At 42.2% G+C, this 24,869-nt stretch overlaps 2 protein-coding genes across 2 annotated transcripts in view; both read left to right on the top strand.

Moving 5' to 3' along the window:
• LOC132416546 (zinc finger protein 551) overlaps positions 1 to 6,966 on the top strand; it is a 42,124-nt gene extending 35,158 nt beyond the window's left edge. The window contains 1 exon segment of the mRNA XM_069540214.1: positions 2,194 to 6,966. Within this exon segment, the coding sequence (XP_069396315.1) occupies positions 2,194 to 3,049 (856 nt within the window). The 3' untranslated portion in view covers positions 3,050 to 6,966.
• The window catches only part of LOC132416545 (zinc finger protein 552-like), a 66,913-nt gene extending 50,417 nt beyond the window's left edge, over positions 1 to 16,496 (top strand). Inside the window, exons 3-5 of the mRNA XM_059999939.1 lie at positions 139 to 265; positions 1,650 to 1,720; positions 16,341 to 16,496. Of these exons, the coding sequence (XP_059855922.1) occupies positions 139 to 265; positions 1,650 to 1,720; positions 16,341 to 16,415 (273 nt within the window). The 3' untranslated portion in view covers positions 16,416 to 16,496. The remainder of the gene's footprint in view (positions 1 to 138; positions 266 to 1,649; positions 1,721 to 16,340) is intronic.
• The last annotated feature ends 8,373 nt before the right edge of the window (positions 16,497 to 24,869 follow it).

The raw sequence follows: 24,869 nt of genomic DNA, 5'->3' as shown, positions 1-24,869 counted from the left end.
AAGACAGTGGCACCAATGGTGCCAGGGCCTGGTTTCTCCTCTGAGTTGGAGAGCTTGGGAGGAGGGTGGGCATGGGGCATGGATTGTTGTCCCTGAGAAAGGGGCTGTTTGTGGTTTCATCTGTCTCCATCTTGCCAGGGCAGTGTGACCTTTGAGGATGTGGCCGTGTACTTCTCCTGGGAGGAATGGGATCTCCTTGATGATGCTCAGAGATGCCTGTACCACAACGTGATGCTGGAGAACTTGGCACTTATAACTTCCTTGGGTAAGGCTGTCAAACCTGCCTCTGTGCCTTGAACTAGTCTCTGCCCTTCCTTTTTTCCCCAGGAGCAGTCTGTCCTCACATCAGGACCACGGGCACTGTTTCCTTCCTTAGTTCCCTGGGTTGGTGCTGTGGTTCGTTGGGCTGAGGTTTGTGCACTTCCCTCTCCTTCCTTTAGCATGCCCAACATTATCTTCCCTGTTGACTTAACAGTTCTTTTTTTATTATTATTCTTTTTAAAAAATTCTTTATTTTCCATTATGGTTATCATAGGATATCGAATCCCTTGCTTCTTGTATCATCAAGGTGCCATGTATTTGATCAGTGAGGGAGTGGGATTGGGTTGGAGAGCCCACAGAGGTTCACAGTATGTATATGAATCAAGCAAGATGACTCAGAGGGAGCCTGGTCCTGCATAGTAGCACATAGAGGGCATGATGACAATGCCGTATTCAAATCATGCCAGAAACTTACTGTGTTTGACCAGAATTTTGATGCCAGTGACCACACTTCATTTCTGTCTTCCTTCCCCTTTCTTGACACTTGGCCAATTCGTCATCTCTATTGTCACTGCTACTCTTAATTTCCAACCTGAGGTTAACCTCACATCTCTCGACTCCTCTCTCACCCGTTTTTCTCACTACTCCAACTGCAGTGCTTTCTGCATTGGCCCCTATGTATTCTTTTTTTTTTTAACTTTAAAAAATTTATTTATTTATTTATTTATTTTTGGCTGTGTCAGGTCTTCGTTGTGGCGCACGGGCTTCTCTCTAGTTGCGGCGGCACATGGGTTTCTCTCTAGTTGTGACGTGTGGGTTTTCTCTCTCTCATTGAGACGCGCAAGCTCAGTAGTTGTGGTGTGTGAGCTTCTTTGCTCCGTGGCATGTGGTATCTTAGTTCCCCGACCAGGAATAGAACCTGGGTCCCCTGCATTGAAAGGCAATTCTTTACCACTGGACCACCAGGGAAGTCCCCCTATGTATTGTTTCATGAGGTGTGCACACATTCTTAAACAGTCCTTAAAGACTAGCTGCCTTACTATAGTCGTATTTTCTTGGGTCTTGGCACAACCCTTTTATACAGTGTTCATGTGTCACCAGCAGACAAGTTCCTTTTCAAAGTTCTTTGTAGAAGAAGGAATTGCATACCCTGTCTCTTCTTTTTGTGTCCACCACAAGGTTGTGTCCTTCACCTCATGAGACCTCTCCCATTCTGTGATCTTTATAGCTCAGTAGTGCTAAGCAGCCCCATCCTCAACTGGAACCAACTCCTTGCTCCTGCAAACAATCCCATGGACAGGTTCCTAGGTTTGTTACACACACTTTTGTAGTAGCTGTCCCCTCTGACCAAAGTCAATGTGCACTTCACCAGCATTACTTGCTTTCAGGTTGTTGGCATGGAGCAGAGGATGAAGAGGCACCTCCTGAACAGAGCATTTCTGTAAATAGAATGTCACAGGTCAGTACTCCCAAGGCAGGTGTGTCCACCCAAAAGGCCCATTTTTGTGAGATATGCGGCCCGGACTTGGGAGACATTTTGCACTTGACTGAGCACCAGAGGCAGAAACTGTATGATATTGGGGCATGGGAGCAGCAGTTGTATTTCAGTGCAAAAATTCAGCACCAAAAGCAGAACATTGGCGAGAAATGCTTCAGAAGCAACATGGACAGAGCCTCATTTATGAAAGACTGCAAAATTTTTGTGTCAGGGAAGTCCCTTTCCCATGGGGAGTCCACATACACCAGGGAGAAGTCAAACAGGGGAACTGAGTGTGGAGCTGCCTTTCACAGGGGGAAAACTCATTATAACTCTGGAGAATGTACTGAAGACTTTAGTTGCAAACACATGCTTTTTCAGCACCAAAGAGTCCCCACTAGAGAAAAATGCTACATGTGCAGCGAATGTGGGAAATCTTTTAGCAAAAGCTACAGCCTCAATGACCATTGGAGAGTTCATACTGGGGAAAAGCCTTATGAGTGTGGGGAATGTGGGAAAACCTTTAGGCAAAGCTCTAGCCTCATTCAACACCGGAGAGTTCACACTGGAGTGAGGCCTCATGAGTGTGACGAATGTGGAAAATTATTTAGCAACAAATCCAACCTCATTAAACATCGGAGAATTCATACTGGGGAAAGGCCATATGAGTGTAGTGAATGTGGGAAATCCTTTAGTGAAAGCTCTGCACTCCTTCAACACCGGAGTGTTCACACTGGAGAAAGGCCTTATGAGTGCAGTGAGTGTGGGAAATTCTTTACCTACCACTCCAGTCTTATAAAACACCAGAGAGTTCACTCTGGATCAAGGCCTTATGAGTGCAGTGAATGCGGAAAATCCTTTACTCAAAACTCTAGCCTCATTGAACACCATAGAGTTCATAGTGGAGAAAGGCCTTATAAGTGCAGCGAATGTGGGAAATCTTTTAGCCAAAGCTCTGCACTTCTGCAACATCGGAGAGTTCACACTGGAGAAAGGCCTTATGAGTGCAGCGAATGTGGGAAATTCTTTACTTACAGCTCCAGTCTCTTGAAACACCAGAGAGTTCACACTGGATCAAGGCCTTATGAGTGTAGTGAATGTGGGAAATCCTTTACTCAAAACTCCAGCCTCATTAAACACAGGAGAATTCACACTGGAGAAAAGCCTTATGAGTGCAGCGAATGTGGGAAATCTTTTAGCCATAGCTCCAGCCTCATTAAACACCGAAGAGTTCACACTGATTAAAGGCCTGATGAGTGCAGTGAATGTGGGAAATCCTTTACCCATAGGTCCAACTTCAGTGACCACTAGAGTGTTCATATTGGAGAAAGGCTTTATGTGCACTTGAATGTGGGAAATTCATCTCCAGACTCCTAAAACACCATAGTGTCACATTGGAGCAAAGCCTTATGAGTATGGCAGATGGGGAAAATCCTTTGGCCAAAGTCTAGCCTCAGTACACTCCAGAGAATTCACAGTGGAGAAAGGCCTTATAACTTATAAATTCAGTGAGTGTGAGAAAGCCTTCCGCTGAAGAACATACCTCATGGGATACCACAGATTTCAAATGGGAGAACTACCTTCAATGTGCAGGTATATATGATTTCTTTGTTCAGTGCAACAACACAGGAGGAGATCCCTTATGAAGATGCCATTTGCCTGTATTGAACCAGATACATCCAAACATCCACTTAAATTCCAGGTATGTGGGAGCTGCATTGCACTTTTTAACCTGTCCAGGGCCCTTGCCAGATTTATGTCACCGCCAGTTCTGTAGCAGAAGTCATTTCACCTCTAACCACCTGGCAGATGCCCATAGTGTGCAACATTCACCCAACCTAGGAAGGAAACCCCAGTGCTCTCCCACTTGTGGGATGATTCATGAGTAGCTTGAACACTTAGTCTTTCCCAGTTTTTTTTCCTCCCTTATGAGTTAAATCATGGACCTTACCCAGTTTTGGCCTAGAGGACTCCGTTGGTGATTTGAAAAGATGGACTACATTTTTCAGTAATATTATTGATCTCATGAGACTCTAGTGATGGGATTTTCCAGCCTCCAAGTCACCAGCCTGGGGAACAGTCTGCCTCCCATTGCTCTTGTTTGTATAATAATAAAGGTCTTATTGTTTAAGACACCATTAATCTTAGGGGTTCTGTTCACTGTATGGGGTGGTTTGTTGTAAACTGGGTTTGTTGGCTTGAGATGAACTGCTCTGGTCAGGATCCCAAACTGTGTGCCTCGGCAGGGACAGTATGATGACAGAATATGCCTCTCCAGTTTTGGCCTAGGTTGCATTGCTGCTCAAAACCTTCAAGGAAAGACTGCAGGGCTTTGTGGTGTTAATTTTTAGATGGCATGCCATGATGTTTTGTAAGTTCAGAGTTCAAACTGAGGAGGGGGCTGTTTCTGGTTGCTGTGACAACCTTTAGTGCTTTTGAGAGCAACATAAACTTATTCTCTTGTTCACAGGCGATATTTCATCATGCTCAGCACTGTTGAGGGAAATCTGTTCCCCAGGTCCTGCAGCAGAGCTATGTGCCCTGATGTCCTGAATTCTGTAGGGTAACATCAATGATTTTAAGATTAAAGGGGCCAGGGAAGTGATAATTGTTACAGAAACACTGGATTAATAGAGAGTGGAGGAGACTACAACATAATGGTTAGAATGTGCCTCTTTTAAAAGGTCACTCACGACGTTTAGTCGCTATGGTTGTGAAGGATGAGCAGGTACAGAAATTCTCAGGACGTCCAGAACTGTATATCCTGTGTAGCTGAAGGCCTTATCAAAACGTTTTGTGGGGCTTCCCTGGTGGCGCAGTGGTTGGGAGTCTGCCTGCTGATGCAGGGGATGCAGGTTCGTGTCCCGGTCCAGGAGGATCCCACATGCTGTGGAGTGGCTGGGCCTGTGAGCCATGGCTGCTGGGCCTGTGCGTCCAGAGCCTGTGCTCCGCAACAGGAGAGGCCACAGCAGTGAGAGGCCCGCGTACCAAAAAAAAAAAAAAAAAGTTTTGTGGATCCCTGAGGCTTCTCTGGGCTGTTCATCTAAGGCCATTGCTGTGCAAACAGGAAAACAAGGATAGAGAGAAGAGAGATTCTTAGTCTAGTGATATGGTATTTTTGACCCATCCAGTATCCCTGTTGAATGAAGTGGAAATAGTCTTTGTTTCCACTTCAAAAATTTCTCACTTATTTTTGCTGCCCCTGAGGCAAGTGCTGAACCTGCCCATTGAGACAGTATGGTTGCCAAAACTGATTTTCTAGAGTAGGAAATCCAGAATTTTAAGTTGAATCATATTTTTAAAGTTTTAATAAGTATAAATTATATGCAGTAAATATCTATATTTAAACTATAAAATTTGATAAATTTTGATATCTATATAAATCCATGAAACCATCAATCATTATAATAAACGTTTCTGTCACCTCCATACTTACCTTTAATAATCCTTTAATAACCTCTTTGTCCTCCAAGCAGCCATTGATTTGCTTTTCATTATAACAAATTAGTTTGCATTTTCTAGAATTTTATATGATTGAAATCATAAAGTCTTTTCTTTTTTTTCCTTGGGTGCCCTCATGTGGCATATTTATTTTGCAGTTCATGGTGCTTACATGAGTAGTTCATCCTTTTTATGTTATTGAAAAGTGTGTTGTATTGCTATAGCACTATTTATTTATTTATTCATCTGTTTATGGATGTTCTAATTGTTTCCAGTTTTGGCTATTGCAAATAAAAGTGGTACAGAAATTGGATACAGTTCTTCATATTGACATATTTCCTTTCTCTTGTGTTAACACATCAAAATGCAATACCTGAATCATAGTGTAGGTAATATATAACTTTTAAAATTTATTTTATTTATTTTCTTTGGCTTCATTTGGCCTTCATTGCTGTGTGGGCTTTCTCTAGTTGCAGCGAGTAGGGGCTACTCTTCCTTGCGGTGAGCGGACTTCTCATTGCGGTGGCTTCCCTTTGTTGCAGAGCACAGGCTCTAGGGCACGTGGGCTTCAGTAGCTGCAGCACATGGGCTTAGTAGTTGTGGCTCACTGGCTTTAGAGCGCAGGCCCAGTAGTTGTGGCACATGGGCTTAGTTGCTCTGCGGCATGTGGGATCTTCCTGGACCAGAGCTCAAACCTGTGTCCCCTGCATTGGCAGGTGGATTCTTAACAACTGTACCACCAGGGAAGGCCCTATAAAACTTTTTAAGAAATACCAAATTGTCCTCTAAAATGATTGTTTCCTTTTGTATGCCTATTAGCAGTGTATGAGAGTTCCAGTTCTCCCATATTCTTGCTAAAGTGGATATGGTTAGCTTTTAAAATTTTGACTTTTTTAGTAAATATATAGCATTATGTCACTGTGGTTTTAGTTGCATTTCCCTGATATTTCATGATGTTGAGCATAGCTTGTGTACAGGAAATATGGAAGAAGAGTGAGCATGTTAAACATTTTGAAAGACTCAATAAACCAAATTTAGATTGTGGCAAATTCTAATGAACAAACGGCTTAGCAGCTTCATCAAGTGAATAATATGAATTAAAAAATGGTAAGTGGTACATAGGGGTTAAAAAACATGCAAGACACACCTAATTATTGCCTAAGATAAATTTTGTATCCACATTGCAATCAATCTGCATCAAATAATACAGTTGACAAAATTCAGCACTTACAACAGTTTATCATAATTTTAAGTATTTTGATTTTTTGCAACAAAGTTATTGGAGTTATATAAGGACCTTTACATTTTAGAAACACATCCTGAAGGGGTTATATGTGAATTTACATGATGTCTGTGATTATAAATAAACCACTAAGTGCATTGGGATATAGAGAATAAGAACAACCATGAAATAATAATGACAGAATCATTACTTCTTACTAGTCTTTTCCATTTTGGGATATATTTGAAAATAGCCATTACAAAGGGTAGAGTATGTGCAGGTAGAGTAATTTCATATGGTGAGAAGGATAAATTTAAAAGGCCAGGAGGAAACTTTTAGTTTTGATACTCTAAGTGGATATTTTAAATATGAGCAGTTTAAGTCAATCATGTCTGAACTAAACTGTTTAAAAAACAAATCTTCAAAACTTGTCACTCCCTAATCTTTTTGTTTTCATTTTCATAGATACTTTTGTATGTGTGTCTGTGTGGCCATATTCCATTTTATTTGATCTGATATAGAAAATCCTACATAGGTTTTTGTTTTGTTTTGTTTTTTTGCGGTACGTGGGCCTCTAACTGTTGTGGCCTCTCCCGTTGCGGAGCACAGGCTCCAGACGAGCAGGCTCAGTGACCATGGCCCACGGGCCCAGCCGCTCCGCGGCATGTGGGATCTTTCTGGACTGGGGCACGACCCCGTGTCCCCTGCATCAGCAGGCAGACTCTCAACCACTGCACCACCAGGGAAGCCCCTACATAGGTTTTTAGGGTATTTGTAACTTTAAAATAGAAAGAAACAATTAGCATTATCCATAGAAATTTAGAACAGGAAAAAACCTTAGATGTCATGAGACCCATTTTTCTTCTTTTGCAGATAAGTAAATTAGGGCCCAGGAAGTGGAAGTGAGTGACTTGCACAGCTAGTTAGTAGCAGGATTGGAAGTAAACCCAGGTTTAGTAACACTTTGGTCCAATGTTTTGTTTTGTTTCATATTTACATTTTTAATTTTTTTACTTAAAAACTTTATTTTTTAAGAGCAGTTTTAAGTTCATAACAAAATTAAGAGGAAGGTGCCCTGCCCCTACACATTCATCACCTCCTTCATTATCACCATCCCCTACCAGAGTGGTACTTTTGTTATAATCTTATAATCGATGAACCTACATTGATACATTTTTGTCACCCAGAGTCTATATAGTTCATATTAGGATTTACTGCTGGTGGTGTATGTTCTGAGTTTGAACAAATTTATAATGATATGTTGCATCACTATAGTGTCACACAGAGTAGATTCACTGCCCTAAAATTCCTCTATTCTGTGTATTGATCCCTGCTTTGTCCCCACATTACCTGGGAACCACTGATCTTTTTTTACTATCTCCATAGTTTTGCCTTTTCCAGAATGCCATGTAGTTGGAATCATACGGTATATAGCTTTTTCAGATTGGCTGTTTTCACTTAGTAACATGCACTTAAGGTTCCTCCATGTCTTCTTATGGCCTGATAGTACATTTCTTTTTTAAAACTGAATGATATTCCATTGTCTGGATATGCCACCATTTATACATTCACCTACTGAAGGAGACATCTTGGTTGTTTCCAAGTTTTGGCAATATGAATAAAGCTACTATAAACAATTATGTACAGGTTTTTGTGTGAACATAAGTTTTTGACTCCTTTGGGTACATACCAAGGAGCACAATTGCTGATAAGAGTATGTTTGTTTTCTAGGAAACTGCCAATGTCTCTTCCAAAGTGTCTGCAGTATTCTCACCAGCAATGAATGAGAGTTTCTGTTGTTACACATCCTCACCAGCATTTGGTGTTTTCAGTGTTCTAGATTTTGGATTCTAATAGATGTGTAGTGGTAGTTCATTGTTGAGGATTTTTGCATCAATGTTCATGAGCAATATTGGTCTGAAATTTTCTTGTAATGTCTTTTGTTTTGGTATTAGGGTAATGCTAGTCTCTGAAAATGAGTTAGGAATTATTCCCTCTGCTTCTAGCCTCTGAAACAGGTAGTAGAGAATTGGTATAATTTCTTCCTTAAATGTTCACTAGACTACACCAGTGAACCCATTTCAGTATGGTGTACTCTGTTTGGAGAGGTTGTTAATTACTGATTCAATTTCTTCTGTTGCTTTATCTTTTTCTTTTTCTGTTATTCCTGTTACTCATAATTTATAGCTTTTGTAGTTGTCTAACAGTTCTTGAGTATTCTGTTTTGTTTTTCAATCCTCACCCCTCCCCGTTTTGGGGGTTTCTATTGAGATATCCTCAGGTCAGATTCTTTTCTTAGCTGTGTCCAGTCTACGAATTAAGCTCATCAAAAGCATTCCTCATTTTTGCTACAGAATTTTTGCTCACTAGCATTTCTCTTTGGTTCTGTTTTAGAATTTCCATCTCAGTTTACATTGCATGTCTGTTCTTGCATGCTGTCTACTTTATCCAATAGAGCACTAAGCATATTAATCATAGTTGTTTTGAATTCCTGGTCTCATAAGTCCACATCTCTGACTTGTCTGAGTTTGGTTCTGATACTTGCTCTGTCTCTTCAAACTTTCTTTTTCTTTTTTCTCTTCAAACTTTTAAAAACATTTTTATTATGCCTTAAAGTTTTTTCTTGATAGCTAAGTATGATGTGCTCAGTAAAAGGAACTGCTGTAAATAGGTCTTTTAAGTGATTTTAAGGTGTGGGGAGAGGGGAAGTGTTCTATAGTCCTATGATTAGGACTCAATATTTCTTTTTCTTTTTGCATTATAACTTCCTCTTTAACCTATTAGGTCTTTAGAAATGTTTTCTTAAAAATTTCCAAACTTTGGACGTTTTGTTTGTGGTTTTAAGTTTTCTGTAAAAAAAATATTTTAACTTGACACATAATGTAGGTCCCAGTGTTTTAGTGAGGTTCTCCTACTGGACTGTGAACTTCACATGTGCCTTTTCAGTCTCTCCTCTAACTTAGGTGGAAACAGGATGGCTAGAGTGGGCTCGAGTTGGGTATTTTCCTTCCCCCCAGGCATTTAGGCTCTGATAAAACCTAAGGCTCTGCTTTAAAATTTTCTCCTGGAGCAGACTTTGCATAAAGAACAGAATGCTTTGGCATATTTGAAAATGGTTCCTTTTCCTTTCTCCCTGCTGGGAGCATGACAGGATTTTTCTCGGATATTCACTGCGAGAAACAGGTAGAACTCTAGGAGATAAAACACAACAGAAGTGTGGGTTTTCTTTCCCATGACTGGGCTCCCCTGGAGTTCTCTCTCAGATTTGTCCCCACTGAGAGGAATTTGTCAATTACAGTTCAGGTTTCCCTGTCCTGGCATTGGTTACCACAGTGATTTCAGCTTGTGGGTTTCTGCTTCAGTAACTTGTGATTCTCTGTGTTACCCTTTCAATCTCTCCAATTTGGGGACAGTGGTTTGCCCTGTGACCACACTTCATTTAGGAATCTAAGAAGAGTTGTTTATTTTTTCAGTCTGTTTAGGCTTTTGCTTGTTAAGATGGAGTGGCAAATGCCAGATTTTTATATCCTTGACCGGAAACCAGAGGTACCTTCCTGCCCTTTTTATTTCATCCTTCTGAACGGATTAAATTTCTGATACACTGGCACTGCTATGATCTGAATGTTTGTGTTCCCTTCAAATTCATATGTTGAAATCCTAAGCCACATAGGTGATGGTATTGGGAGGCTGGGCTTTTTGGAGGTGCTTAAATCATGAGAGTGGACCCCTCATGAATGGATTAGTGGCTCATAATAGAGGCCCCAGAGAGATCCCTAACCCCTTACACCTTGTGAGGACAGAGCAAAAAATCAGCAGCATTGAAGAGGACCCTCACCTGACCATGCTAAGCACCTTGATCTCTGACTTCCAGTCTCCAGTACTGTGAGAAATAATTATCTATTGTTTATAAAACATCCAGGCAGTGATATTTTGTTATAACAGCCAGAACAAACTAAGACACATTCTATCTTTTGTTACAGCTATTTTTAAATATATACAGAAATGGGAAAAACTATATCATGACAGCAAATGAAGGCTTCCTCAATCTTCCACCATTATTTATCATTTAATGGCCATTCTTGTTTTGTCCATCTTCACATACACTAGTGGATTATTTAATTTATGATCTCAGACATTACATCATTTAATGCATAACTTCTTGAGAATGCATTTTTTTAATGTGAGGGCTATTTCATAACCCCAATAGCTACCACACAAAAAATATTTTAAAATATGATAAATATGTTATCACTGCTCAATTATCTCAAAAGTTTTGTGTTTCCTAAGTCAGATTAATCACAGTTAGGATCCAAAATGTATTATGGCTTTCAGAAGCTGTCTCATAAGTCTCTTCACCTATAAGTTCCATCTACCTTTTTTATTCTTATTATTTGTTGATGTTGCTGAGTTATTTGTCATTTTCTAGGTGTGGTTTGTTGAATCTCTGATACTGTTTAATGATCACCCTTTCCTCGTATTTCCTGTACACAAGATATTGATGAGATGAGTGATTGAGATTTCATCTCAGCAGTTAGATTGTGATGGTGACTGTTGGGGAAATAAAAACAAAATCTCCCAACCCACAGATCCTGTCCAAAAAGGTGGTAGAGACAGAAAACACGTTCATTGTTTGCAGTGTGTGTTTTCTAACCTCACCAAGCAATCAATTCTGACATTATCTCCCTGGAGGTAGCATGAGATCCCACAGGTGAAGGACTCAGTCCCACAAGTCTTCCTCCACTTCAGATATCTTTCAAAAGTCCAGGTTGTTACCTCTGCTTCTGAGCGACTGGCTATAAATCAGAAGTTCCCATGACCCCCTCCTGGAGTTTGATTATTTTGCTAGAGCAGCTCACAGAACTCAGGGAAACATGTACTTAAATTTAATAGGCAGATGAAGAATTATATAGGACGAGTTCTGGAAGGGTCTGGAGCACAAGAGTGTCTGTCCTCATGGAACTGAAGTCTGTTACCCTCCCAGTACGTTTAGAGACTTGGAAGCTCCTTAAATCTTGTTCAAGAGTTTGTATAGAGCTTTAAACTCCAGCTCTCTCCTCACACCCCCTTCCTGGAGGTCAGTGGGTGGGGCTATTTAGGACCCCCAACCTAAATCACCTCTTGAAGCATAAATTCAGTTGTGCTCAAAAGGGACCACTTGGGACTTCCCTGGTGGTCCAGTAGTTAAGAATCCGCCTTCTGGGTTTCTCTGGTGGTGCAGTGGTTATGAATCCGCCTGCCAATGCAGGGGACACAGGTTCGAGCACTGGTCCAGGAAGATCCCACATGCCGCGGAGCAACTAAGCCTGTGCACCACAACTACTGAGCCTGCGTGCCTAGATCCCTTGCTCTGCAGCAAGAGAAGCCACTGCAATGAGAAGCCCATGCACAGCAATGAAGAGTAGCCCCCACTTGCCGCATCTAGAGAAAGCCTGCATGCAGCAAAAAAGACCAAATGCAGCCAAAAATAAATAAATTAAAAAAAAAAGAATCTGCCTTCCAATGCAGGGGACACGGGTTCAATTCCTGGTCAGGGAACTAAGATTCCCACATGCTGTGGGGCAACTAAGCCCACATGCCACAACTACTTGAGCATGCAAGCCACACCTAGAGAGCCCACGTGCTGCAACTACAACAACAGAAGGGGCCTGTTATGAGTGACAAATGATATTCCTGTCACTCAGGAAATTCCAAGGGTTTTAGAAGCTCTGCCAGGATCTGGGGACAAAGGCCAATTAAATTTCTCATTATACCACATTATTGGGTTAGTATTAAAGCAGGATGTGATGTGCATCCAAAGCCATCTGCTAAGAAATTGCAAAGACAGAAAAATAACCAAAAAAGCCTCACTCCCTTATATAGACAAGCACATAGAACCCATTATTTACATGTTTTCAAGATAAATATAACTAGTCTTCAAGTAACAGGACTTGACAGCATTGTGAAAGATGAAATAAAATGGAGTCGCTTATGTCAAGGGGTTTTTAAATGGAGCTGAGAGGCCATTAAAGAAGTGGGTCTTACGCACGTCCTCACCAGGTGAACTGGAATGGGCCAAACCACAAGTGTTTCAAGAACTCTGCAAAAGTACCTTGCTCCAGTAACATTTTTGCTTAGTGACACCTTTAGCAACCAAACATGCTTAGCCAAGACTAGCTTTCTGCCGCCAGCAGCAATCAAAATACTTTGAATTATGTAGACATTCCGCTTTTTGTCTTTAAAAACCCGACTTTCACTCCCTAGTAGGACACTATTTGGGTTGCTACCCGAATCTGTGTATCCTGAGTTGCGATTCTTTGACCCAAATAAACGCTTCTGCTTGATTTTGCCTCAATATTTTCTGGTTGACGGCATCATTTGTCACAGATAGTTTATCCTAACTATACCTGGTAATTGGGGTGACCATCTGTGTTAGCAAATTGGCTTTATCTAGAGGAAAGACAAACTACTTTGGGAAGTTTTTTCTAATTGGAACAAGAAACCCACCGAGGTTAGGCTCCTACCCTCCCTCGGGTACCGGGAGATAGGTGAGCTAGCTCCCTTGCTGTTTGCATTTCAAGAAGCTGGGTCTAAAGATGTTTCCATTTTAAAGAATGGCTCCTAGGTTCTTAAGAGACTATTCTGGGTCATGAATCTGAAAAACAAAAAAGCCCAACTGACAAAAGTCCTATCTAGTATTCAAGTGGATGCATTTTAAAGAGATAAGGAAGTGCTTAGAAGTTCTCTAAGCTAAATGCTCTGACAGAAGACAAGGGAGAATCTCCCCATTTTCAACAGGAAGAATTAAGCCTCATATTTAATTTGTATTTCACACATGGGGAAACAGTGTAATTGACATTACAGTGTAATAGTTGTGGATTGAAACACAGTGTAATAGACATGGATCTGCCTAACAAAATACCCTTCGCTAAAAATTCAGGGAGGCAGTCAGAGTCCAAATGGCATTTGGAATCCTCTTCATACGAAGTATAGAGAGAGGGCCATTGGTTAATCAGATTTTTATCTCTTTTTTGTCTTGAAAATTAAAAGTATTACAGTGCCCACTTAGGGAACTATGGCTTTATAAGCTTAAAACTTCCTCACTAGGGAATCCGCCTAAACCCTGTCCCTCTTTGTCCTGTTTGTAGCCCTCTCTTCCATTCTTTTGCTTCCCTCTACAGTATTCTTAGTTGGCTGAAATACCTCAGTGTCCCTTGAGTTTGCAACTTCCTTGTGAAGGAGACACATTCCTGGATAATGGATGTTCAGCCTGGTTGTGTTCAAATTTCTGACATTGTCAGACTTCTCAGATTCTAGATGGGAAAAGAAAAGTCTGTTAAATCATTCATTTTTCTCCTGTGCATACACAGTTCCACGGATTAGTCACTCCATCTTTTGATTGAGCCAAGAGTTGCAAAACATGGTTTGAAAAAAGTCTGCTAGACCTGAATGAAATAGATTTGGAGATTAACAAAACTCATTTAAAAAGGAAACAATGGGACTTCCCTCGTGGCACAGTGGTTAAGAATCTTCCTGCCAATGCAGGAGACATGGGTTCGAGCCCTGGTCCGGGAAGATATCACATGCCATGGAGCAACTAAGCCCATGTGATACAAGTACTGAGCCTGTGCTCTAGAGCCCGCAAACCACAACTACTGAGCCCACCACAACTACTGAAGTCTGTGCGCCTAAAGCCCGTGCTCTGCAACAAGAGAAGCCACCACAATGAGAAGCCCGCGCACCACAAGGAAGAGTAGCCCCTGCTCACTGCAACTAGAGGAACCCTGTGCACAACGAAGACCCAATGCAGCCAAAAAAATGATAAATAAATAAATGTAAAAAAAAAAAACTTGTGAAAAGTACTTATTGATAATATCTTGAAAAAAATTGTCCTAACATAGGATGAAAGAAAGATAACCATTAATCTTCTAATGCTTTACAGAGGTTTGGCTCTTTCTTTTTATTTATTTATTTATCCTTTATTGAAGTACAGTTAGTTTACAGTGTTGTGTGGTTCTGCTCTTTATATTGCTACATAAAATCTTGGTGAAAGGTGTTTTTGAAGGAAAAATTGTTGAACTGTGATTTTGAATAATGGCCTTGACTTTTAGATTACTAGATAAGAAGAAGAAGGAGAGCCTCAGAGATTTGCTTTCAAGAGGCTTTAGACATTTGATTTGTGTATGTAGATGTTTACAAATTATATGTTTTTAAAATTTGTATAATGTCCTTATCAATTTGGCTTTTTGAACAAATTAAATTGATTGAATAATTTTATTTGTGAAATGGAATTACATCTTCTTGCTGATTTTATCACCATGTAAAAAAATGTCATCACAGTACTGTAGTTTAATAAGACCTAGGATTTAATTTCTAATGATTTCGAATTTATAAGTTGCGTACATTGGATTTATGGGTCAGCTAAGTTATTATTTCCACAAATTATTATTTCTTTTTGCTTGTTTGTTTTTTGGTCGTGCCGCACAGCATACGGGACCTTAGTTCCCCAACCAAGGATTGAACCCGTGCCCCCTGCACTAGAAGTGCAGAGTCCTAACCACTGTACCACCAGGGAAGTCCCTCTACAAATTATTCTGTCTCCTTAGTTCAGAGTCTGGACATGAAGTATCCTTTATTGTGTCTCAGCCCCTTCTGTCTTTCCTGAGTGTTCACACAGCTTCCCAGCACCAACCCTTCACAGGCACTTTTCTCTCTCACTGGAATATTCTTCCCAAAACTCAACATATAGTAAATTATTGCAGAATATTTTTTTCATACACAGAAATACATTCTCAAGGTATCTTTTCTTGAGCCTTCAGACTAGGTCAAGTCCAGTAGTTGTATTTTGTCATAATCACCTAAACTTGATCTCCCAGCATTTACAGTAATTTAAGTTGTGTAATAATTTGTATAGATGTATGCTTAAAGACTGTGTCCTGGCTGAACTATCTTTTTTTTTTTAAACCAAATCTAAGATACCACCAAGTGTAAAACAGACCATTATTTTATAGACATTTCAGAAAGAAAAGTGCTGTGATAAGGTGCCTTAATGATAGTTTTATACGATACAGAAGTCAGTCATGGAGTCCTTTGTTACTTTCAAATTGCTTACATTCTGAAGGATTTGGCAACTTCTGCTGTGATTTGCCACACTCAGTTGAAGCACTAAGACTAGGATGAAGCCTATGAACTCGATGTCGCAACTGCTCAGCCACAAGTATAAGATGCTATTCAGTATATGATACCTCCCAATTTTAGAGCTGTTAGAAGGAAGAAAAATGTGTGTCCTAAGGTCATTGAAATATATCGCAATCCCTGTGAGGGCTGGAGCTACTGGTCTAATTTAGGTAATTGAATTACCTAATAGTACTTGGCCCATAGTAGAGGCTTAGCCTTACCTAATGGATGAATGGACATATGAATATTTTGTAAAGAACAGAAACCGTCTGGTCTTGTGACAAATTTAGAGAAAATTACCTTTGCCCCAGCAGAGGAAATAGAGCCTGGAGACAGAGTTGTTGTTATTGATGAGCACAAAGGGAAAACATTGGGGAAACATGTCTCCACAAATGTAACAGTATTTATCAGACATAACATTGGATTATCAAATAGCACCATGCAAAGAACCAAGATGCAGGAAAGCAAGTAGAAAGTGACAAAGGTGCACATCAGGATCAGGATGGTTTGGGTGGCTCTGGTCTCGGGAGAATCTGGGGCAGTGCTGGGTGCTGTGAATATATCATACTTGCCTCTTGTGCCTGTAGAAGATGCTCACTGTGGAGCCATTAGACCAGGCCGTAAGGCCCAGACACACATCAGTGAACACGTTATATTTTTATATCGTGACGAGAGAACAGTTATCCCTGAGAAGGGGGTGAACCAATTTGGCACATTGATTTTTTTCTTTTTTAATATATTTTTGGCCATGCAGCGCGACATGTGGAATCTTAATTCCCTGACCAGAGATCGAACCCGCACCCCCTGCAGTGGAAGCGAGGAGTCTTAACCACTGGACCGCCAGGGAAGTCCTTACATTGATTATTTTGAGTTCAAGGCACTTAAGAAACAGCAGGCGCAAGGACACTCTGACTCTTTTTCTTCCTTAAAGCAGGACATAGAACTCCCACGTGGATGTTATCTTCCCTAGAGAAGAAGGAAAGAAGACATTCTTATCAACCCAGAGTTGGCACCAGAGGAATCCACAAACAATACTTTACTCTATTAGTTTCCCTCCATATATTTCCCTTCCCACGGTTTGCCCCCTGCGGAAGCCTAAAACTGCTTTCCTCTCTCTTGTCATTTCTCTATGACTTTATTGTTCTTTGTTGAAGTTGCTATAAAAGCTGGAGTTCTGAGCCTCCATTTCGAGTTACTTCTAGTTTAGGTTTCTCCCACAGGGTGTCCACTGCACTCATTCATAAATTGCTTGTTTTTCTCTTATTTTTTATAAATTTATTTATTTAATTAGTTAGTTAGTTATGGCTGTGTTGGGTCTTCGTTGCTGTGCGAGGGCTTTCTCTAGTTGCGGTGAGCGGGGACTACTCTTCATTGCAGTGTGCAGGCTTCTCATTGTTGTGGCTTCTCTTGTTATGTAGCACAAGCTCTGGGCATGCAGGCTTCAGTAGTTGTGGCACGTGGGCTCAGTAGTTGTGGCTTGCGGGCTCTACAGCTCAGCTTCCGTAGGTGTGGCGTACGGGCTTAGTTGCTCCACGGCATGTGGGAATCTTCCCGGGCCAGGGTTCGAACCCGTGTCCCCTGCATTGCCAGGTGGATTCTTAACCACTGCGCCACCAGGGAAGCCCCTGTTTTTCTCTTCTTGATCCGTCTTTTTGTTACAGCCAAAAACTCAGAAGGTTCTAGAGGGAACATCATTTTCCTCTCTTACACATACTAAATATGGACATAAACTCCAAAATTCTTCTCCCATCCACCCCAATCTTAACCTCATTTGGGTCACACACAGTCTGCAGACATGGACACCAACAAAAGATTTGGCAACAGGCTCAGTTACTCTGCAAGTTTCCAAGCACTGATTGACCCAAGAAATTACACATAATTTGTAGTGTAAATACTTTGAAAGGTGGACAGTGTATGCTTTTAGATGCTAAAATTAACCCCTACCTTTTCTTTTTGAATTACAGCACGTACAACTACTGTCTTTTACAATTTTTATTCACCTCAAGAGGAAGAAAATATTTCTATTTGCTGACCCCTGGTTTTCCACACTGCCAATGACTCTGATAGACCCAGGAACTCCCTTAGTCTGAGTCAGGGAGAGGGTGTTCTGTTTTGAATTGTGGTTAAAAATATGTATCACATAAAATTTATCATTTTGTTATTTATAAGTGGCATTAAGTACATTCACATCCTCCTTGTGTAAACTCATATTAGTTTAGTCTTTAAAACAACCCTGGGTGGGGGAGGGGGGAATTCCCTGGCGGTCCAGTGGTTATGACTTGGTGCTTTCACTGCAGAGGGCCTAGGTTCAATCAGTGGTTGGGGAACTAAGATCCCACAAGCTGCGCGGCCCAAAAACAAAACAGAAAGTAAAATAAAAAAACCCTGGGATCACAACTTAGAGTCACAATTTGCCCAAAGAGAGCACCCGTCTTGATTCAGGGGTGCCATTTGTGGGGTTCAATCATGTTTATCCATCTTCCTTCTTCTTTCTAGTGGTGACAAGGTGGTGTGTGACAGCCAAAAGTGGCTAGATGATAGCACTGTAAATTCAAAGTCCTACACACCAAATCTGACGTACACAACCAGAAATCTTAGGTTCATGTGCTGGAGACCCCGGCATCTATAACTAATCTTCTCCATGTTTTTCTAAGCTTCACTTTCCCTTTTTACGCCTGGTATCTTCCCTGATCGTTCACGGAGAAATTAGATCTCAAACAGCAAGAGTCATCTTCCCACCACATAAGAAAGGAATATGCATGGGCCTGCACCCATCTTATACTTCAGCCTCCCCAGCCCCATCGTTTCAGAAAAATGTCCCTCTTTCTGTCAAAAGCCAAACATGAGGTAAAAGACATAAATGTAGGAGGAACTAGTCTTGTTTTGAGCTACAGACACTTAAAACAATATATATATATGCACACCCCTGCCGCCGCCAAAAACAGCAGAAACCTGCACGTGGACATTAACGGTGGCTTTTTTCATAGCTACCAGGACTGGGAGGCAACCGAGATGTCACTCAGGAGTTGAACGGACACAGATGGGTACATTCATGCAAAGGAATTATTTGGTGCTAAAAAGAAGTGAGCGAGCTATGGAACTGTGAGGCGAGAGAAGGGGAACCTTAAATGCATATTACTCACTGAAAGAAGGCAATCTGAAGAGGTTACATACCTTATGGTTCCAACTATGTATGACATTACAGAAAAGGCAAAAGTTTGGAGAGGGTAGAGAGATCAGTGTGTTGCGAGGCGTTGTAGGGGATCGGCGGTTGGGGGTGAGGGTGAATAAGGGGAGCACAGGATTTTTAAGATGGAAGCTATTCTCTATGATACTATAATGGTGAGACAGATTGGTCAAAACCCACAAAATGTACATCAAGAGTGAACCCTAATGCATGTAGAGTCAACACACTGATGAGGAATGTTGATAGGATAGTAGAGAAGGGGAAGGCTCTGAGGTCACTCTCTCTCTCTCTTATTTGTGGGGGTGGTGGGAATCAGCGATGGCAGAGGAGGGGGCATATTGGAATAAACTGTACTCCAGTTTTGCTCTGAACCCAAACTGCTCTTTAAAAAAACAAACAAAAAACAATAAAGAGTTGAACTTTTGTGAATACTTGCCTGTTTAACATATAACCTTTCAATATCTTCACCTGACATCTGCTCTTTATTTCACTGTATACAGTTTCCCACCAGATGGCTCCAAATACTGCTCTCTTTTGCCATGGTACATCAGTGACTTCTTTGGTGAATATCTAATGCTCACTTTCCATTTACCACCTTACTGGACATTCTAACAGCTGTAGGGAAGGGAAAATTCTCCTCTTACCTCTTTTTAGGGTCTCTGACTGGGCCTAAGGTTGAAACTGACAAAAGACAGATTAATAGAAGAAGAGCACACACATTTTATTAAATGTTTACGTGTACATGGGAGATTTCATGAGAGATCGAAGACCCAAAGATGTGACAAGAACAGGAAGCTTTTATATCTTTTAGACAAAGGATCAATTTGTGAAGAATTGACAAGACAAAGGGGTCTGGGCTGTGGGTAGTTTACAGTGAAGAAGTGAACTAGGAAGGTAGGCATGAGATTAGTCAGGTTTTGTTGGTACAAACTGCTCAGTCCCCAATTCTCCCACTCACATTTCCTGTCTCTGGTGATTAAGAATGTCTTCCTCCTGGTACAGGGAGGGTACCTTTCACATGGGAGTTTGATCTCCTGCTCTCAGGAAGAAAAAGTAGTGTCAGAGCATCCTTCCTGCATCTGCTGTGTCATAAGTGCCTGGAATTCAAAATAATTGATGTGTCAAACAGTGGGTGATATTTGGGGGTGACATGTCCTGGTTTCCTTCAAAGCAGTTCAGGTAAGTGGCTCACTTATCTTGGTTTCTTGGAATGCTGTTATCTCTGGCTCCTGACAACCAGAGGTTTCTCATTTCACTACTACCTTCCTTGATGCTCCTCCACAGCACTGTTTACCAGCATAGGCTCCTCTGCATGGGTGTTAACTTGAAGCACATCTGTTGCTCCACGCTGGGCCCTACAGTCTATTACCGATATGATTAAAAGAATAAATAACCTCTGAGTGGTCTAGTCCATTTCTAAGGCATTAAGAACTCTATGCTTATAAACCCCATATTTCAACTCTTTCCAGAATTAGATATACAACCACCTAGTTGGTTTTCTGACTTGGATACCTCACAGAAATGACATATTGAAAGTGGTCCAACCCTAAAATCTTGTTCTGCTTCTTCTTTACCCTGGCCACGCCCCAGACTTCCCCCTGTCTGAATGGATTGTACCACTGTTCCCGTAGTGAGTCTTTTCCAAACTCCAGAAGCGTTTCCTCATCCTGTATGTCCCCATGTCATAGACAACACATTGTCCAGTCCTGTCCATTCTTCCTTCGCTATGTACATCCAAACACTTCTATTTCCACGACTACCCCTGCCACCAACCATTTCTGTAACCAGTTACTCCTTGAAGGAATCCGTGTTGTTTCCAGTTTGGGGCTCTGATGAACAGAGGGGCTGAGACCATTCAAGTCTAGGATTTTTCGTGAACATAAGTGTTGTCCGGCGGGGGAATAGGTGGGGTCCTCCAGACCACCCTCCGATTTGATGCTTTGCTCCCTAGAAGGACTCACAGGACCCCAAAAAGCTGACTTCCTGGAGTTCAAACTGATAACGCGTGGCCCAAGGCCCCTGCCATAAATCACACTGTTAGCCTCAACTATCCAAGTCCCCAACTAAATAAGGACATTCATCAGGCATTCCAAGGGCTTCCCAGGAGCCAGGCAAGGCCCGACGTTTCTTTGGAATGTGGTGGTTCTGAACATTCTAGACCTGCTGAGTCAATCCTTTACTCGACAATCTATTTTTATTTGACTGGGGGTTGAGTTTCTGGATTGTACAGTACTTGCAAAGCTTTTTGTTTTTTGTTATTTGTGTGTTTGGAAGCCACCACAGTGTTTTCCACAATGACTGTACCATTTTACATTACCACCAGTGATGGGTGAATGACTGGGTTTCTCCTCGACCTCATCAGCATTTTATTACCGTTCTGTATGTTGTTTAAGGCGTTCTGATGGATGTGTCCAGGTATCTCCCTATGATTTTCACTTGCATTCCCAGGAAATGCCTCATATCTTTTTACATGCTTATTTGCCGTCCAATCGTATCTCTTCCTCTTGGGTGAAATGCCTGTTCTGTGTTTTGTCTATTTTGTATTGGGATATTTTTTAAAAAGATAATAGTTTTGAGAGTTCTTTCATATTCATATCTGATATGTGGTTTGCTTACGTTTTCTCCCTGCTTCAGTCCTTGGTCCTTTCATCCTCTTCAGGTGTTTCACAGCCTAGGTTTTTAATTTTGAAAACTTCCAATGTCTCTATTTCTTTTTATGGATCACACTTCTGGTGTCAGATTTTAAAATCTCTTTGCCCGACCCTAGATACCCATTTTGTTTTCTTGGAATATTTTCCTCTGAAGTGTGTTCTAGTGTTAAATTTTACATTAACGTGAGTGATCCATTTTGAATTTGTTTGTAGGAGGTGTGAAGTTAAGGTGTTTAGGTTAAGGTTTTTTTGTTTGCTTGCATGTTTGCTTTTGTGTTTTGTTGTGGATGTCCGATTGCCCATATCATAGAGAAGCCATTTTTTCTCCAGTGAATTGCTTTTGCACATTTGCCAAAAATCACTTGGGCTTAGGCATATTTGTTTGAATCTCTGTTATGTTCCATTGATCAACGTGTCTAACTGCAAACATCACATGGTCTCTATCAGCTCTATAAATAAGCTTTAAATTATGGGCAACTTTATTCTTGGATTTTGAAATTGCTGTAGCGGTTCTAGTTCCTTTGCCTGTCCATCTATCTTTTAAAATAGAAATACATGTACTTAAAACACACACACACACAAAAAACCAAACCAAAGGAAATTCTACACCTTAAAACAAAATTTCATGGAACAGTTCACCATCAACATTAACCTCACTTCAAACACACACAGTCTCTCTCTTTCATACTGTTGCATTGTACAGATATGCTGGAAGTTTATTTAGTAAAAGGCTATTAATCCTCCCGTTTTTTATGGTAAGTAATGATGAAATCAGTATTCTTATCACTCCATGTACATTAGCACCAGTGTTCCCCACATCCATTTTTTGTCTTTGAACTTTGTTATGGTCAATGCAGTGACAGATTTTGTTTAAATTTCTATGTGGTCAAGTTATAAATTATTTCCTTCATGTCTTCTGAGCTTTTTTTTTTTTTTTTTTTTTTTTTTTTTTGCTTTAGAAAGACCTCTACTCAAAATGATAGAATTAAAATATTCGGGCAGTCCCTGGCAGTCCTGTGATTAGGACTCGGCACTTTTATTGCCAAGGACGCGGGTTCATCCCCCTGATCTGGGAACTAAGATCGCAAAGCCACACGGCTCAGCCAAAAAAAGAAAAAAAAAAATTTCACCCGTTGTTCTCCATGAATTTTTGTATGGTTTTCGGTGTACACTGCCTGCTGCAGAATTTTTCTAAGTCCTCCTGGGAACTCACTGGTGCCATTCTGGGCAGCCCGAGTGACGGTCCCGGGCTGAGAGATGCGCTCCGAGGTAGGCCCGGACTAGGTCCAGCACCCCGGGGGGCCGCCGGTGCGCCCTCGTCGGTCCGGGATCCGAATCCGTCCCGCTGACTTTGGCGTCGGTTGTCGGGCGCCATTTGGCAGCCACGTTTATATAGTCCCTTCCCTTCCGGAGCTCGGGCAACATCTTCAGGGGATGGGATTCGGCCGCGGTGCCTGCAGCCGAGTTCCGGGAGGCCGGCGGGACTGGCGGGATCGTCCCGGTCGTGCCGGGCGGGCGCGCCTCGTGCTTCCTCCGGAGATTGTACCTGCAGACTAACGGGGAAGAGGCCGCGGCCGCCCGGCCAGAACGACCAGCCCCGCCGGGGCTGCTCCGGCTGCTGAGGGGAGCTGGAGCGGGTCTCCCGGGTCTGGAGGTGGGAACCGGGCCAGACTAGGCTGTGCGGGCAGGCCCACGGAGGGCCCCACGGTCTAGGCAGTGGGCTCGCGTGAGGTTCCGGTAGGTGGACACCGCCCCACCTCTCCCTCCCGCAGCCAGGACACTGTGGCCGGCGGGCAGTGTGCGCTCTGCGTCGCGGGGGAGGCGGGAACTCGTGGGCGACTGTGGGCTGTTCGGCTGGTTCCTAAGGTCATGCTGCACAGCCTGGCTTCAAACCCTATGACTCCTCAGAGGTATCCTCGCACCTCCTGACCCGCAGCCTCTGGGGTTGGGCGGGGGTGGGTGTTCCCCGCCAACGAAGTTTGTCTGACTCTTGGCGGTGGGGTCCCTCTGCTGGTGAAGTTATGAACAACGCCCCAACTGCGAAAATTCACGTGAATTGCGGGATCTGGTGGTCACTTACAGCTTGAACTCACTTGTGGACCTGGCTTCCTCCTGGGGCTATGCCTCTCTGAGCGTTGCTTGACGATCCGTTGCTCTGGGGCGTAACTCCCGGGTGCGCGGCTGGCAGTGCTGCCACAGGGCCTATTCCACCACCTCTGGGTAAGGGGGCATCCCTCTCTTCCCCATGGCAATTCGCCCCTTCCTGCGTTTAACGGTTCGTGAGCTGGGCTCCCTATTGTGTGCTTCCCTTTGACAGGATGTGCTCTCAAAGTACGTGACCCCAGCCAAAAATATAAATCTTTTCTTCGAAATCTGAATCCTTGCAGTGGAACAATGTCTTATCTGTGGCCCAGTGACATCTCTGACCTCTGCACTGGCCTTCTTTTCCTTGAACAGCTGAAAGTATATTCTGGCCTCAGGCATGTCACTATGGTGTTTCCTCCCACCCCCCCCCAAATCTCATGCCCTCACCTTCATCAAATGTGGGTTTGGAACATCCTTTACCCATGAGGCTTTTAAAAAAATAATAAATTTATTTATTTTTGGCTGTGTGTTGGGTCTTTGTTGCTTTGCGTGGGCTTTCTCTAGTTATGGCAAGCGTGGGCTACGCTTCCTTGCAGTGCACAGGCTTCTCATTGCCGTAGCTTCTCTCACTGTGGAGCAGGGGCTGTTAGGTGCACAGGCTTCAGTAGTTGTGGCATGTGGGTGCACTGGCTCACAGGCTCAGTAGTTGAGGCACACGGGCTTAGTTGCTCCCTGGCATGTGGGATCTTCCCGGACCAGGGATTGAACCTGTGTCCCCTGCATTGGCAGGCAGATTCTCAACCACTATGTCACTAGGTAAGCCCTACCCATGAGGCTTTTTTCCACCCCACCCAAAATTTAATTTAGAGCCCAATCCCCTGCACTTGTTATTCTAAGTCAGCCTTTCTCCTTAGAAACTTTTATCCTATTAAAAATTTTATTAATTTTCATAATTAAAATAATTAAAATAATTTTTTACAGTAATGTGTGGCACACACAGTAGGGATTTTTAAGTAGGTGTGTTCAAAAGTGACAAATAAATGTTTTGATGTGCATTTCCCCCATTTTGGGCCAGTTTCATGAAGCTGGCTTTTTTCTTATTCTCCCTTCCAAGTTTCTACTGTGAAAGTTAAGAAATTGTGAGGGCTGAAGGAAATTCAACACAGCCATGTGTGGGGTTACTTCTCAGGTCTCAGCATCTTTTGACGACTCTTCCCTGACACCAAGTAGTTTTCAGGGATTAGATGTTTTCCCCTAGCTAATCCTGGCTGACTAAATCCATCTATCAAATCCCCAGAGCACTTTTTAAAGCAAACATATAAAAACGTACGTTTTTTTGCCTTGTACTTTCCCAATCCCCCTTCCTCCTCATTCAAAGATAGATAACTGGAT

This window comes from Delphinus delphis, chromosome 20, assembly GCF_949987515.2.
Source record: "Delphinus delphis chromosome 20, mDelDel1.2, whole genome shotgun sequence".
NCBI classification, from domain to species: domain Eukaryota; kingdom Metazoa; phylum Chordata; class Mammalia; order Artiodactyla; family Delphinidae; genus Delphinus; species Delphinus delphis.
The sequence above is the reverse complement of the archived record's forward strand: the minus strand, read 5'-3'. Positions and strand labels throughout refer to the sequence as shown.